The sequence below is a fragment of the Fundulus heteroclitus genome, chromosome 9 (genome assembly GCF_011125445.2).
Source record: "Fundulus heteroclitus isolate FHET01 chromosome 9, MU-UCD_Fhet_4.1, whole genome shotgun sequence".
NCBI classification, from domain to species: Eukaryota; Metazoa; Chordata; class Actinopteri; order Cyprinodontiformes; family Fundulidae; genus Fundulus; species Fundulus heteroclitus.
Genome location: NC_046369.1, coordinates 10,592,367 through 10,606,600, shown reverse-complemented (window position 1 = coordinate 10,606,600; position 14,234 = coordinate 10,592,367). Strand labels below are relative to the sequence as shown.

The following is a 14,234-nucleotide window of genomic DNA, read 5'->3' as shown; positions in this document are numbered from 1 at the left end:
TGCTGAACAAAAGTTATGAACCCCAATTCAGACAGAAGTGTTGCTTCAATATGAATCAATCCAGCCTGACCTTCACCAGTTGGTAAGCAAAACAGTATCAGGGGATTCTCAGAAACAATCATTAACTGAAAGGCAAAGGTTACAGTAAAACAAGACTAGCAAACCAAACTGTTTGTATAAAAAAGACAAGAAAGAGACTAGTGTTATTAAATGTGTATGTATATAATAACATAGATCAAATTTAAATGTATGGTTACATTAATTGCATATATTGAAGGTGCTTATTGGTAAAGCTAAAACGTGATGTCACTGTGGGACGTCCATCTCTGACCCTTTTTGTGTTGCAACTGAAGCCAAAGTGAGGCAAACAACGTAAACTTCTCCTCAGAAAACATCACTACATCACAGCAATGAAACCTCTGTGGTTTATCTTCTTGTTTTTCCAGATTTTTGTAAACTTTTCCTGGTCACAGACTGGTAAGATAAACTTTTTTTGTTTAATAACATTTTAAAATAATTGTTGGAATAAATAAATTCATGGAATAAGAACATGGCATTTTATATAATGTTAATATTTTCTCATTATTATATTTCTGGAATAAAAAAAAGCTGATGAAAAGTTAATTATGCCTCTCTTATGACTGATCTTTAAAGTTGTACCTGGTTATTTATTTTAAAATCTGATCTTTCTTAACATCATTCTATTTATTTTTTGTTAGCTCTGAACATATCTAATCTATGTTATCTGCATTGGTATAATGCATGTTGTGTGTTAGTTATTACACTCAATACTATAAACAATGTCTTTTGCCATTTTGGTCTTTCTGCTTTTTTTTGGAATCTCTGCCCCACTTTCCATATCAAGTATGCTTCAATAAGCACAATATATTTATAAGCCATAATTAGTACTTGCCAGTAAGAAGTTGTTAATAGGTAAATGTTTTAATGATGTGCCTTAATGTCTCAGACTTTTTAAAGACAATGAGTCTAATCCAGAACCAGACCCAAAGGAAACATGCTGTAATATGACATCTCTATGGATAAAAGTATATATATACACACACACACAAATCAGAATTAAGTTATATATGTGACTCTCTCTAAATTGTGAGATACTTATCTATCAAGAGAAATAAACTTACACTAACTCTCGTTGCTTCCAAAGACAGAGATTGGTTATTTTATTGCAGTCAGACTTTATTATCATCTTAAAAGAAGAAAAAGAGCATGAGACATATGTCCAGGAGCGGGTCTGGTCTATACCCCTTCATTCTGTTCTAATTAGACAAAACTACTAACGCTCTGATCTGTCTGTTCCAAAGTTTGCCTCACAGAGTTAAAATGTAGAGCTTTATGATCATCTGCCATGGTGAAACTGATGAGGATGACTTTCAAGCCTGATACCGTGGACTTTTGATTGCAGCAAAATTATTTTTATAGGTAACAGGATGTCCGTTTTTTCTGCGCACATACAAAAACAGTGGTTTGATCGCCAGCTGGTGAACTCCTTAGAGACAAAACTTTCAGTGTATTTAAAATGAGAGAGAGCTGCATGGCCAACTAAACGCTGCAGCAACAGGGGTTGTCCCACTACAGCTCCCCGGTAAGACAAACCTGTCAGCGGGTCTCTGGCACACCCAACAAGTCAGAAAACAAATTAAAAACCTGCTCATAAACTTAATAAACTGACTGAACATTTGAAGTTTGGAGGTGTATCTAAAAACATCTTAAAACTGCTTTTTGTGATTAATTAAAGGTATAAAATCGATACAATTGTAAAATCATCTCTTTGCTGTAACTCACTCCTCCAAGCAGCAGACAGTTTTGCCTTGTTTCACACAACCCCGCCCATTGACCAAAGCCCCAGTCTAGTTGGAAAGTCCTACGCTCAGACCAGGACCCTTGTCTGTACCAGACACCTCCTAGCAACTCCTGAGACTCTCCCCAGGTTGCAACAAGATGTAAAGGCTCAGAAATGAGCTAAGCTCAGCAGCTGCAACAAGGGCGTAAATACATTTTGTCAGGTCATACAAAGTAAAAAAAGAGCAGCTTCTTTCAAAATTTCATTTAGCAATGGTTAAATACGTTGTTTATGAAATGGTTTGTTAGCGTGTAAAAAGTTAAAGCAGTCTTGGACAAAATGGCAACAGATGTGTATGAAATGGCAGCTCTAATGGGCAAAGGAGCAATTTGACCGTGATACCTGAGTTTTCTTTGGTCTCACTTACTGGCAGATTGTCGTGTTTGTATTACACTCCCTGTTTTCTTTTCAGCGAACATCTGTGAAATTGGCGGGCTGCATCCTCGTCTGTACATAGCTGGAATACCATCGACTGGTCAAGCGATCATAGCCGGACACAAGTTGCGTTTTTTCTGCGGAGCTGATCATAAACTGGATGGCCCAGAAGAAATCGAATGTTTAGGACCTGGCCAATGGAGCGCCTCCTTTCCAACCTGCTCTGGTAAGTTCCTCTTAAGTGCTTAATTTAACTAACTTTATTTATTTGTAAAGCACTTTGATACATCCACAGCTTCGACAAAGCCCTGCACATGTGAATAGACAGAAACATTTAAAACATATAACAAGTAGAGAACAATAAGAACAGACAGTTAACAACAGTGCAATCAATAAAACAGAGTAAAAACAAAAAGTCATCATCATGCAAAAGGTAGAGTGGAGGATTTTTCACTTTTTAAATAACTGCTCATGTGCAAGACTATCTTACCTGCTCTTCCGCTCATGACATGAAAGAATCTCCCAAATACATTCTGGTCTTATTTTTTTCTTCTGCAGTCTTCTTTTTCTCATAAACTTGTGAGACAGTTTGCTTCTTGCGACTCTCAGCTATTTTTAAAAGTGTAAGGTGAGAGCAGCTGAAAGGGAAGCTCACTTGAAGGACTCAAACACGTACAATGCTGTCAGGTGAGCTCGTCACAATGATTGAAGTGGAACCAACAGGTAAAATGATCCCCCTGGAACCAGCCTGGACATCTTCTGGGCAATAACTAAGCTTTACTCTTCATCTGGAGATCAAATTTTTAAGAGGAATTTTAAAAGAACCTCCAAATACGTATTTCTTCTCATGTTTTTATTTATCCAAAAAGAATTAAGCATAACATATTTTCTTAAACATGAATTGTTTGGCCCAGAGTGTTTTTTGCACAGGGTAGAGTAGAGCCAGATATCCTCTCAGCCGAAAAGGATCTTATCTGAACTGTTTAAAAATATAAAATAACAAGAACATGGCAAGGAACAATAACAAGGCATTTAATTTCAGATATTTTCTTATTGTTATATTTATGAAATAAAAAAAATTGCTGATGAAAAATAAACTTACATGCCTCTCATGATCATTCTGTCAACTTGTATCAGATTATTGTCAAATATGATCTTGTTACTTTACCACAATCCCAATGAGTTTTTTTTTTAGAGCTGAACATATTTAAATCCAGTGTTTTGTTAACTGTATTCATATATTATTGCTGTATTCGTAGAATAATGCATGTTGTGTGTTAGTTATTACACTCAATGTTGTTAACAATGTCCTTGGTCACTTTGGTGTTTTTCTCCTTTTCTGTGCTCTAAAAGGCAGCCTCTGCCATACAGTCATATCAAGTATGCTTCAATAAATACAATATACTGATATACTGATAATTATTACTTGCCAGTCCAAAGTTGTTGGTAGTTAATTGTTTTTAATGAGGTGTCATATTGGCTCAGATTTTTATAAAGACAACAGGTCTAATCTAGGATCAAAATCAGACCCAAAGGAAACGTGCTGTTGTATGCATTTCCCTTAAAAATAATTTATAAAATTTTTTTTTATCTAACTCAAAATGAAACATTTCTGTGATTCTCACTAAATTGTTAGATACTTATCTACCAATAACAACAAACTGACATCTACACGGTAAAATACTTTGGTTACAAAATGTGTATAAAATGAAATTGGCTTACGGAATGAAATGGCTAGCCTGGCCAGCCAGACTGACTTATGCCGTATACACGACTTATCGGTCTGGTAAGGAGCTGGTAGAGCTCAATTTCAAAGGCGAGATTAACATGGTCAGCATCAACAGGTTAGAACGGATATGACACAAAAAACTCCAAGCGACGCCCTCTGTTTTTTCAATTTGTAGTCTGTGAAACATGTCATGCCATCGACAAAACTCTTCACTGAACATTTTTTTGCCACTTTTGTCTAGAAAAACAATCAGAGGATACAAGTAAATTCTCAGTTATCCGGGTCATCGCAACAGCAAACAGGCTTAAATCGGAGGCAACTGGACTTTCGCTCAGTTCTGTCTGACTGAAAAAAACAGCTGGCAGAAACATAAACAATGCATCGTTGAACAGAGAGGAGAGAACAGAGACACGAAAAACATTGTCATTCCATTTATGTTAGGAGTTTCTGAGAAACTCAAGAAAATCTTTTCCAAACACAACATACCAGTTAAAGACTCACCCAAACCACAGCTGAGAGGCGTTGTGTCTGCGGTCCAATGTAGTGAGGACTGCTCAGACTCCTATATTGGGGAAACTAAACAACAGCTACATAAACACACGGCACAGCACAGGAGGACCAGCAGCTCAGGACAAGATTCAGCAGTCCACCTGCACCTCAAGAACAAAGGGCACTCTTTTGATGGTAATGATGTCCGAATTTTGGACAGGGAGAACAGATGATTTGAAAGAGGGACTGAGAAAGAAGACATCTTGGTCAAAAGAGAAAAGCCATCACTAAACAGAGGGGGAGGATTGAACTTCCAACTCCCCAGTGTTTACAGCTCGGTCCTCCAACACATTCTAGAGAGATTAGATCAGCATCTCATCATCATTCAGGTGACCAAGTACTCCACTCACACCAAGCAATAATTTGGACAGTGACGGGTGGATCATTGACTTGCACCTGACTTAAAATGCGATTGGAGGATGGGCCTCCATGTCCTTAAAAACAGCAGAGCACCAACTACTGGTTGCTCAGTATGTAGTGCCAGTGCAGACGTGACGGGCTTGCATTTATTCGGGACATGATGGACTGCATTTCCCATGATGCAAAGTGGTCAAAATGGCCACCAACTCCCACCATGCAACACGGCCCAAAAATGGCCGCCGCCCTAACAACGAAAGCGGAGAGATAACGTTACTACGGAAAAGTTTTATAAGCGATGGACACACGGCGTTCATTTTTCTTCTTGGCGTTCTGCCAGTCAGGGAAGGCACGCATCTGTTATACTCCGTTGGGATTACTCCCCCACGCCACGTGCTCGATAACTCTTTGCTGGACCGAAGATTACCGAAGCAGAACTATTCCCTGTGCGGACACAGGAGGTCGACTTAAAAAGTACTTTTGGATTTTCCTCTGATCAAAGACTGTAGAGCCGTTATTCCCCGGTGGTCGAAAGAAGACCACGCTTTTGTTTGGCCGAACAAGCGTCTGGGAGCCCGGAGAGAGAGAGAGACAAAGGAACTTTCTCACCCCGGTCCCTCTGCTGCACGCATCTGCGTTCGTTAGGATTTAGTTAAATGCTTTCTACTCCAAGGCGGAGTGTTTTTCACTGTTGAATATCTTTCTGTTTGTATGTGCATGCATTTGAAGATGAATTTTGGCTGATTTGTGCTTTATAAGTGGCTCCGCCAAGGGCCGATTTTCAACTCTTTTTCCCTTTTCCTTCCTCTCTCCTGATTTCTATCTTCACCCCCTGTTCTTATCAGTTCAATATCTTTGTGTTGAAACTCAGTTCGCGGTTTGTTTAAACTCCTCAGCCAAGCCGCTCCCTCTCTGAGCTAGGTACCACCCCACATTAGCGTAAGCGTGGTTACGTCATTAAGACCACCCTTACGCAAGGTGATGCGTAAGGGTCAGACATCATCATAGTCGCCATCTTGGAAGGGTGGCAGCGTAGCTGAGCTGTTAGCTAGCTGAAAGCTTGTTAGAACAGTGAAGCGTCCATTCAGTTCCAAGAGCTGTTGTCTCTCAATGCTGCGACGTCAAATGCCGACGTCTTAAATGTGATGTTTAAACAACCGTGAGCTGAACTAAGATTTGCTACCTCTCATTTTAATCCATTTTCTTCTACTTTTTTTTTTTTACTTTTATTTCCACATATATTTTGCATGTTTAGTTTAGTAGTGAGTAGAATTCCAAGGTTGTTGAATCAGAGAATTACTGTAACAGGGAATTGCTTTTGGTTTAATAAACAACAACTGTGGAATAGTAATTGTTTGTGTTCATTCCAATTCAGAGTTGCACGGTTATTCAGAATTCAGAGCTAACCTCCTATGGAGTTAACATCTGATATTAACACAGAGACATTTTCATTGGATTGGTGATAAAAGGGTAACGGTTTAAACTCTAATTGCAGTTATAAGTTGAGTTATTAACGTTGCTGAGTAAATTATCGGTCAGAGGCCGATCAGATCATTTGTTCCAGCACAACTGAGTTCATAACAGCTAATTAATAAATGCATTAGTAGCATAAACCATCACAAGCTTCCAACTCTGGCATCACCACCATTTGAACTATATTTGTTATAGCTAATTTTTGAGTTTGAATGACTTATTATTTAAATTATAATACCAAATTATAATTAATAATTGTCATGTTTTTCAAATGCTTAGCCCACATGCAGACACGAAGTCCAGTACCCAGTTTTAAGATGTTTATTTTAAAGGAATATGCAGAACGGAGAGCAAAGCTATAAGTAGCCTGGAACGAGGCCTGAACGTCGGGGCGGGGATGACTGAAAAAGACGGGGAATGATAAGTCATAAGCTAGAACCAGGAATTTGCCAGAACGCGCGCTGCTTACCATTAGTCGAACAGACCTAACCGGGGAAGAGTAAGTGCCGAGGGAACGAGTGTGCCTACTCTAGTAGGTGGGTGGTGGCTGGAGGGCGGCAGATGGAGCTGGCGAGAGATCCGAGACAACCACAGCAGGCAGGAGCGAACAGACGGATTAACCAGAGTACGGAAGGCTTGTGGATGCCAGTGGGATCCGGGAGGGGGAACCACGCCCCCTCAGACACCACCACCACCTGTGGAAAAAACTCAGAGCAGGAACACACATACCGCACCCTGACAATAATAATAACCATATTCAATCAGCTTCTGGCATAACAAGTATCAGCCACCAGAATTGACAAAGACTCCTGGATAGGTGTCGAAACGTTTTCAGAAAGAACTGAGGGAAAGTCCGGTGCCTCTGATTGCTGTCCAGAGGATTCATGGCGTACTCACATGCACTTTCTTAAAACTTTCAAGGCACCGAGCAACAAAAATCTCTGTATGTATCTTGATTGTTATGGTAGCAGAATAGCGTTGTTGCATTATGGGTAATTCTGCCACTAAGAGTGACGCATCGTAAAGTCCCGCCTTACACGCTGTGATTGGTCCAGTGTGTTTTAGGCTGGAGGGATTGAACCCTTACCAGACTGACTTACGCCCTGTGTAAGTCAGTCTGGTTGCCCAGGCTATGAAATGGCAGCTCTAATGGGTAACGGGGCAAAGGAGCCATTCAGCCATGATACTTGAGATTTGTTTTTTATTCTAAATTATTGGTACATTATTAAATTATTATTCTGCATGTTTTATTTCCAGTGAACACCTGTGAAATTGGTGTGCTGCATCCTCATCTGTACATATCTGGAATACCTTCAACTGGCGAAGCGATCACAGCCGGACGAGTGTTGCAATTTTTCTGTGGGGCTGATCATGAACTGGATGGCTCAACAGAAAGTGAATGTTTAAAAACTGGGCAATGGAGCGCCCCCTTTCCAACCTGCTCTGGTATGTTCCCCTAAAGTATTCTCCCCTGTACATGTTTTCCCTTTTAGTCTCACCTAAATGCTGCAGATAAATCAGATAAATTGAACATTACTGAGTACAAAAGGTAGCTTTCAAATTATCCTATTTATTAAAGGAACCTGATCCAGTGTAAAAACAAACAAAAAAACAATTCCCTCCTAAATCTATTAGCTGGTTGGTCTATTAAGCTTTTTTGAGTATTGCCAATAAGTCTTCATCAGTTTCAGCCTACCTGTATGAAGCTCAGTGATTCCCGACTGACAGTTACAGTAAGCCATGGATAAAGCAAGATATATGGAGGGAGAAGTGATTTGGTATGTGCGCACTGCTCCTGGTGCAAATGCAGAAGCCAACACAACATGTAAGAATGCCAAGTGCTCTCCAGCATGATGATAAGTGCCCAAGGACACAGTGGAGAAAGTTTTGTCTGCATAAGATAAGAAATGGGGGGGATTCAGATGTGACAGTGGCAAACACACAGACAGTTATGCAAACATTTACTTCAAAATTGTATTTATTTGAATGGGACAGTTTATATTAACGAACGCACAATGTTGCCATAAATATACAGCATTTAGCAAAATGCTAATTTCCAACCATGGTGCCATACAAACAAACAAGACAAACGTTCATACAGTTCCATACATGAAAATAAGTACAATAAAAATAAAAACTATATATATAATTATTAGCAATGAAAAAAATGAGTTGTCATAAAGCAACATTTATATTTAGTAGACTTTTTTTCCTGGTTGACCCTCATTTTGAGCTCTTCTAACATGGTAGAACTATGGCATGCTAACAAGTTTTTATTGTCAGCTTTATTCAGATAAAACAAAGCAATTTTCATAATGATTTTAAAGTGTAAATTCAAACAGCAATCAGGCTTAAATCGGAGGCAACTGGACTTTTGTTCAGTTCTTTCTGAAAACTTTGACACCTATCCAGGAGTCTTTGTCAGTTCTGGTGGCTCGCACCTGACCAACCAGTAGTTGGTGCGCTGCTGTTTTTAAAGACATGGAGGCCCATCCTCCTAGGCACACTCTGTCAGATACAAATCGATGACCTACCCATCACTGTCCTGTGTTGTTAGAACCTATTGCTTGGTGTGAGTGTAGTACTTGGTCGCCTGAATCATGATGAGATGCTGATGTAATCTTTCTGAAATGTGTTGGAGGATTGAGCTGTAAACACTGAGGAGTTGAAAGCTTGCTCCTCCTCCTCCTCTGTTTAGTGATAGCTTTTCTCTTTAGACCAAGTGTTACGTTCCAGAAAGGGGCCAACATACTTAAGGACACGTAGACAGGACTGAGGTTTAACAAAAATTCTTTATTTTCAAAACCTCTCTTGAACTTCTTTTTCAGCTGCTTTGCTTCTCTGTGGAGGGAGAGGGGAAAAAAGAGAGTGAGTTTAAATACCCTCGGTTTCTCTGTGTCCAAAAAAAAGGGAGAGTGAAAATGGGGAAAAAAACATAATCTCTAAAGTATTAACAGAATGTTGGACCTGGTGAGCCGATCAAAAGAACAGAATGCTATAGCAGAGGGCCAACCCTATACAGGCCCGTTGAAGCCTCTACTATAAGCAGACTAAAGCAAAACAAAAAAACTATTGCAAAGTAAAAAACGAAAACAGGACAACCGGACCCACCAGGCCAAAATCATCAAAACAGCAAACAAACAAAAAGGTAACAAAAATACCGCATGGCCGGCTGGAGTCGTCAGCTGTGTCATACAGCTCCAGAAGACGTGCGCGCACCGCACTCAGGACACATCCTTGGTGGTGGAGACAAGCGGAAGGGCGGGCTCTCTAATATGTTGAGACCCAGCCTATTTATAGGCGGACCAATAGCACCACAACTATCCATCCATCCATCCATTTTCCAAACCGCTTAATCCCTCATGGGGTCGCGGGGGGGTGCTGGTGCCTATCTCCAGCGTTCACTGGGCGAGAGGCGGGGTTAGCACCACTACTAATGTAATCAAATTACCAAACAAAATAAAAATTATCCAATGCTAAAATCTCTCAACAAAACCACTCAACTAAAGTCCAATACAAAACAATCTAAAAAAAACAAATAAACAAAATTGTGTGCCCAAAGCACATAATACCAAGATGTCTTCTTTCACCCCTCTTTCAAACCATCTGTTCTCCCTGTCCACAATCTGGACATCATTGTCATCAGAACTGTTCCATTTGTTGTTGAAGTGCAAGTGGACTGTTGAATCTGGCCCTCATGTGCTGTTATGCAGCTGCTGTTTAGTTTCTCCAATATAGGAGTCCTCGCACTCCTCGCAGCATTGGACCACAAACACAACACCGCTCAAGCTGTGGTTTAGGGGTTCTGTCTTTGGGATGAACCAGTTTTTGTCTGAGGGTGTTCTTGGGTTTGAAATTTACTAGTATATTGTGTTTGGCAAAAATCTTCCTGAGTTTCTCAGGAACTCCTGAAACATATGGGAGGGCAATGTTCTTGCCTCTCTCTGTTCTCTCCTGTGTGTTGAGTCTTTTGACAACTTTATTGGCTGATTTGACAAAGGCCCATTTCAGGTAATCACAAGCTTGCAGCAATTTACTGATGTGCTGGTGTTCTTTTTGTTTCCCCTCTGTGGCAAAGGGGATGTTGTCAGCCCGGTAACTCAGAGTTCTGATAACATTTATAATTATAACTTTAATGGCCGAATTTCCGCATTGTGGGACAATGAAGGATTTTCTTATCTTTCAAAACAGTTTCACTGTTAAAACGGGGGCTTTAAAAAGCTTTAGATTGTGCTTTTTTTCACTGAGTTATAACCTTTGTTGTTTATGTTGTAAACATCTGTTCTTTAATAGAAAAATGCAAACGACCAGAAGTACCAGAAAATGTGCGCATCACTTCATCTGTACAAGGCAATGCTCTAAGTAAAGGAGATATATTATCATTTGCTTGTAATCGTCGTACGGACTTCATGCAAGGAAGTGCATCAATTGAATGTTTGGGAAACGGACAGTGGAGCGACCCCCCGCCACAGTGTGAAGGTAAATTAGTTCTTCTCTTATTCTTATTCTTGTACAGCGCTGAGTCTACTTTTCAAACATCAGATTGAATTTTAAATTTAGACAAATCTTAACAAATCTTTATTCCTAAACTACTAGGCTGGAGCACATAGTATTTATTGAAGGTTATCAGCCTTCTTCTAGAATCTGATTAGGCACCTTAGTACTCTTTGGCAGATGGAAGATACAGTTTTAGGATTTTGACAGCGTATTGCTGATTAGAGCACATAATTGGTGCTTTTTGAATATCAATTACCAACCTGGACCAGCAAACATTCCCACATGAGATTTGCAGTCTGGGTTTTAGGTACGGACCAAGTCCATGAACCACTAAGTTAAGAAAAACCCATTGCTTTATATATTTTGTGTTGAAGTATATTTTAAATACTAGATCTACATGTTAATGTGATGAAGCACCATCTTAAACTACTTTTTTTCTCATTGCCCAAATTCTTTTAGCTCCTATAGTTTGTTCAGCACCACCACCTCTTGAAGATGGAGACACCAAATCATATATTAGCTCAGATTCTGTGTTTCAACATGGTGACAAAGTTGAATACATCTGTCGGCAAACGTATACTATGAACGGGGAACCATTTAAAACCTGCAACAACGGAGTATGGATAGGAGAGATGAGATGCCTCAGTAAGTCAACTTCACACTTTTCATTTTGCGTGCTGAAATATTTCAAGATTGTGATTTAAAAGCTGTTCTCTCATATGAAATCCCTGATTTTTCTAGTTTAGATCAGGAATAATAAAATGTGTAATGGCACGATATCAACGCAGACACTTATCACCTTATAGAGAGCATTTTCTTACATGGTTTAAAATAATGTAAAAACTGTGACAATTTTAAAAGACTTTTATATTTAAAACAAAAAGTCCTGAAAGGATACAATGTTTAAAATTAACAAGAAAAGATAAATAAGTAATAGTGTGGTTAAATCATTTAAAAACTGCCAGATTGCAAAAACTCATCCTTGATTTTCAACAGTTTTGTTAAAAGCTCAAGAAACAACTTGAAAGTTAAAGAAGTGATTTAATAAAACTATATCTACTAAACATCGTCCCTAGTAGCTCACACGACATACAGGTTTTGGGCTAACATGTAACGTGCAAACAAGCTTGTTTTTTTAACAGCATGGCTCCATAATGAAAATGGTGCCAAATATTCAGATAAAGTAATGTTTCCACACTTTGTCTTAATGTAAACTATTAGTACTGACAGGGAGACTCTAACCTACTGGAAATCTGTATGTTAACATGAGTAATAAAAATGTATATATATAGATTTCAGCATCAAGAGGTGTGCAAATTTCAAAGAAATTTGTTTATAATAAGACAGTTACACTGTTCATGCATATGTTTTCTGATATGTGCATCACATTATTTTACATAATACTTCCATTTAAAGAAAAACAGTTTATTTGATTGTACAAACAATTCACATCCATTTCAATGCCAAAAGACAAATGTGGGGACCGAAGGAAAAGTAAAACATGGTTGAAGTATTCTGATTACATGGTGTCGTCAAAAAAAAAGATGGAGGACAATCTCCTTTTTGTAGTTTTTATGGTGGTATGTGAATAACCACAAAATGTAAAATATGTATGTTTAGTTAGGAAACAGCATAGGATCCAGAAATTTTGCATTGAAAAACAAATGTATTAAATTTGGCCTGTGTTATTTTTTTTCTGTTTTATGGACAAAGTAAATCTTATTTTTCTTCCTTTTTTTCTTTTTCAGAACCCTGCACTGTGAACGAGCAGTTAATGAACACACATAATATTTGGTTTGCCCATGGTTATAGCAATAAGCTATATGCGCCACATAAGGATCACCTTACATTTGTTTGTAAACGAGGAACAACACGTGTTGGCAGAGTACCGATGCGTGTGCAGTGTAATGATGGGGAGATGACCCTGCCCACTTGCCAATAAAAGTCTTTGGAGAGCTTGAAATAAAGTTGTAATCACAAAAAGCTAGTTTGATATCAAAATCTACAATTTTTATATTTGCAAAAGTTGTGATTAGTTTGGTAACTTTTAAACACTCTAATTAATTAAGGGAGTGCTAATCAATTGACCTGCTGCGGTCACCCCAGGTTCTTTTCCTGAATAATGTGGTGTTTCTATTGTAGACTTCGGTAGTAATAAAAAAACTCTTGAAACCAAAACTATGTTTTACCGTAATTAATCTAAAAGCCAGGTTTACAGCTTCATTACTGGACTCTCATACACAACAATGCAACGGGCAGATTTCCGGACGCCCTGTTCATTCCTCACACAGACATTAAGTAGGAATCATTGTGTCCACCCATTTAGGGGCGTGCCCAGTATATCATAAGGAAAGGATTATATTATAATGTAGACATGTCCTACCTAACACCTCTTCCCTAATCAGTCATGTTCAATATAAGTACGTCAGACTCTGTGCCTCCAGAGTCCGTTCTCTATCTGTAACTTCCATGGTAACCGACTTTGTAGTCCAGTCTCTGTAGTCTCATAATCTCTAACAGGAGAGCCCTCCAGGTGGGTAAGGAAAAATGTTTTGTTTGTGAAATGTCGGATAGAACAACAGAAAGGGCAAAAGAAATTATTTCTGATCACTTAATGGAACGTGGGATCAGAGTTAGCTTTCACTAACTTCTTAATTGTAAGTAATCACCAGTTAATATTTCGTCTATATTTTTGGAAGAAATAAACAGCATGAGCTTTGGGTCATGACCAAAATAACGAGATCCCGGATACAAGCAGCCGAAATGTGTTTTCTCCATAGAATGTCTGGGCTCTCCCTTAGAGATAGGGTAAGGAGCTCAGTCATCCGGGGAGGACTCAGAGTAGAGCCGCTGCTTCTCCAGGAAGCAGCGGCTTCCTGGAGAGGAATCAGTTGATGTGGCTCGGGCATCTGGTTAGGATGCCTCCTGGACGCCTCCCTGGTGAGTTGTTGCGGGCACGTCCTGCTGGGAGGACACTGTAATGAATATTAATAATTATCAATTAAGTGAGCACACCACTCATGAAAACAAATGATGCATCGTTTGTCTTTAAGTTATTTAATTAAAAGGCATGAGCGTTTGAATGTCTCTGTCCCCTAACGCAGTCAGGAAACAGAGCAATGAGAAAAAGAACACACTAACTTTTATACATTCTGGATTAACGAAGAAAGGTGGGGTGCACCCACTGGTACAATCCAGTTCTTATCTAACTCAACTCCTGTCTGTGTCCTTGGATGTGGAAACACAATAGTGGATCTGTAGCATGAGAGCTTCTTTCACACGAGAATGTTATGCAGGTGCATCCAGAGAAGATATGATCAGAGTTACATACATCAATAAAATGTTCACAACACCCAGGGGGACGCAGAACACGCTGGAGGGACTTTGTCTCTC

General features: G+C 39.2%; 1 protein-coding gene across 1 annotated transcript; it reads left to right on the top strand.

Annotated features, from left to right (window-relative positions):
- Window positions 1-366: 366 nt before the first annotated feature.
- On the top strand, window positions 367-13,004 carry LOC105924436 (complement factor H-related protein 1-like). Its single transcript, XM_036141014.1, has 5 exons — window positions 367-477; window positions 2,274-2,462; window positions 10,638-10,823; window positions 11,301-11,486; window positions 12,590-13,004. Exons 1-5 carry the CDS (start codon window positions 411-413, stop codon window positions 12,781-12,783), a joined length of 822 nt encoding a protein of 273 aa, XP_035996907.1. The 5' UTR covers window positions 367-410; the 3' UTR covers window positions 12,784-13,004.
- Window positions 13,005-14,234: the final 1,230 nt, after the last annotated feature.

Excerpts from the sequence above, each read along its gene's own strand:
- LOC105924436 (XM_036141014.1), top strand. The coding sequence starts at position 411 with ATGAAACCTCTGTGGTTTATCTTCTTGTTTTTCCAGATTTTTGTAAAC. Across the intron at positions 478-2,273 it reads CTTTTCCTGGTCACAGACTG|CGAACATCTGTGAAATTGGC; the intron begins GTAAGATAAACT and ends TTTTCTTTTCAG. Across the intron at positions 2,463-10,637 it reads CTCCTTTCCAACCTGCTCTG|AAAAATGCAAACGACCAGAA; the intron begins GTAAGTTCCTCT and ends GTTCTTTAATAG.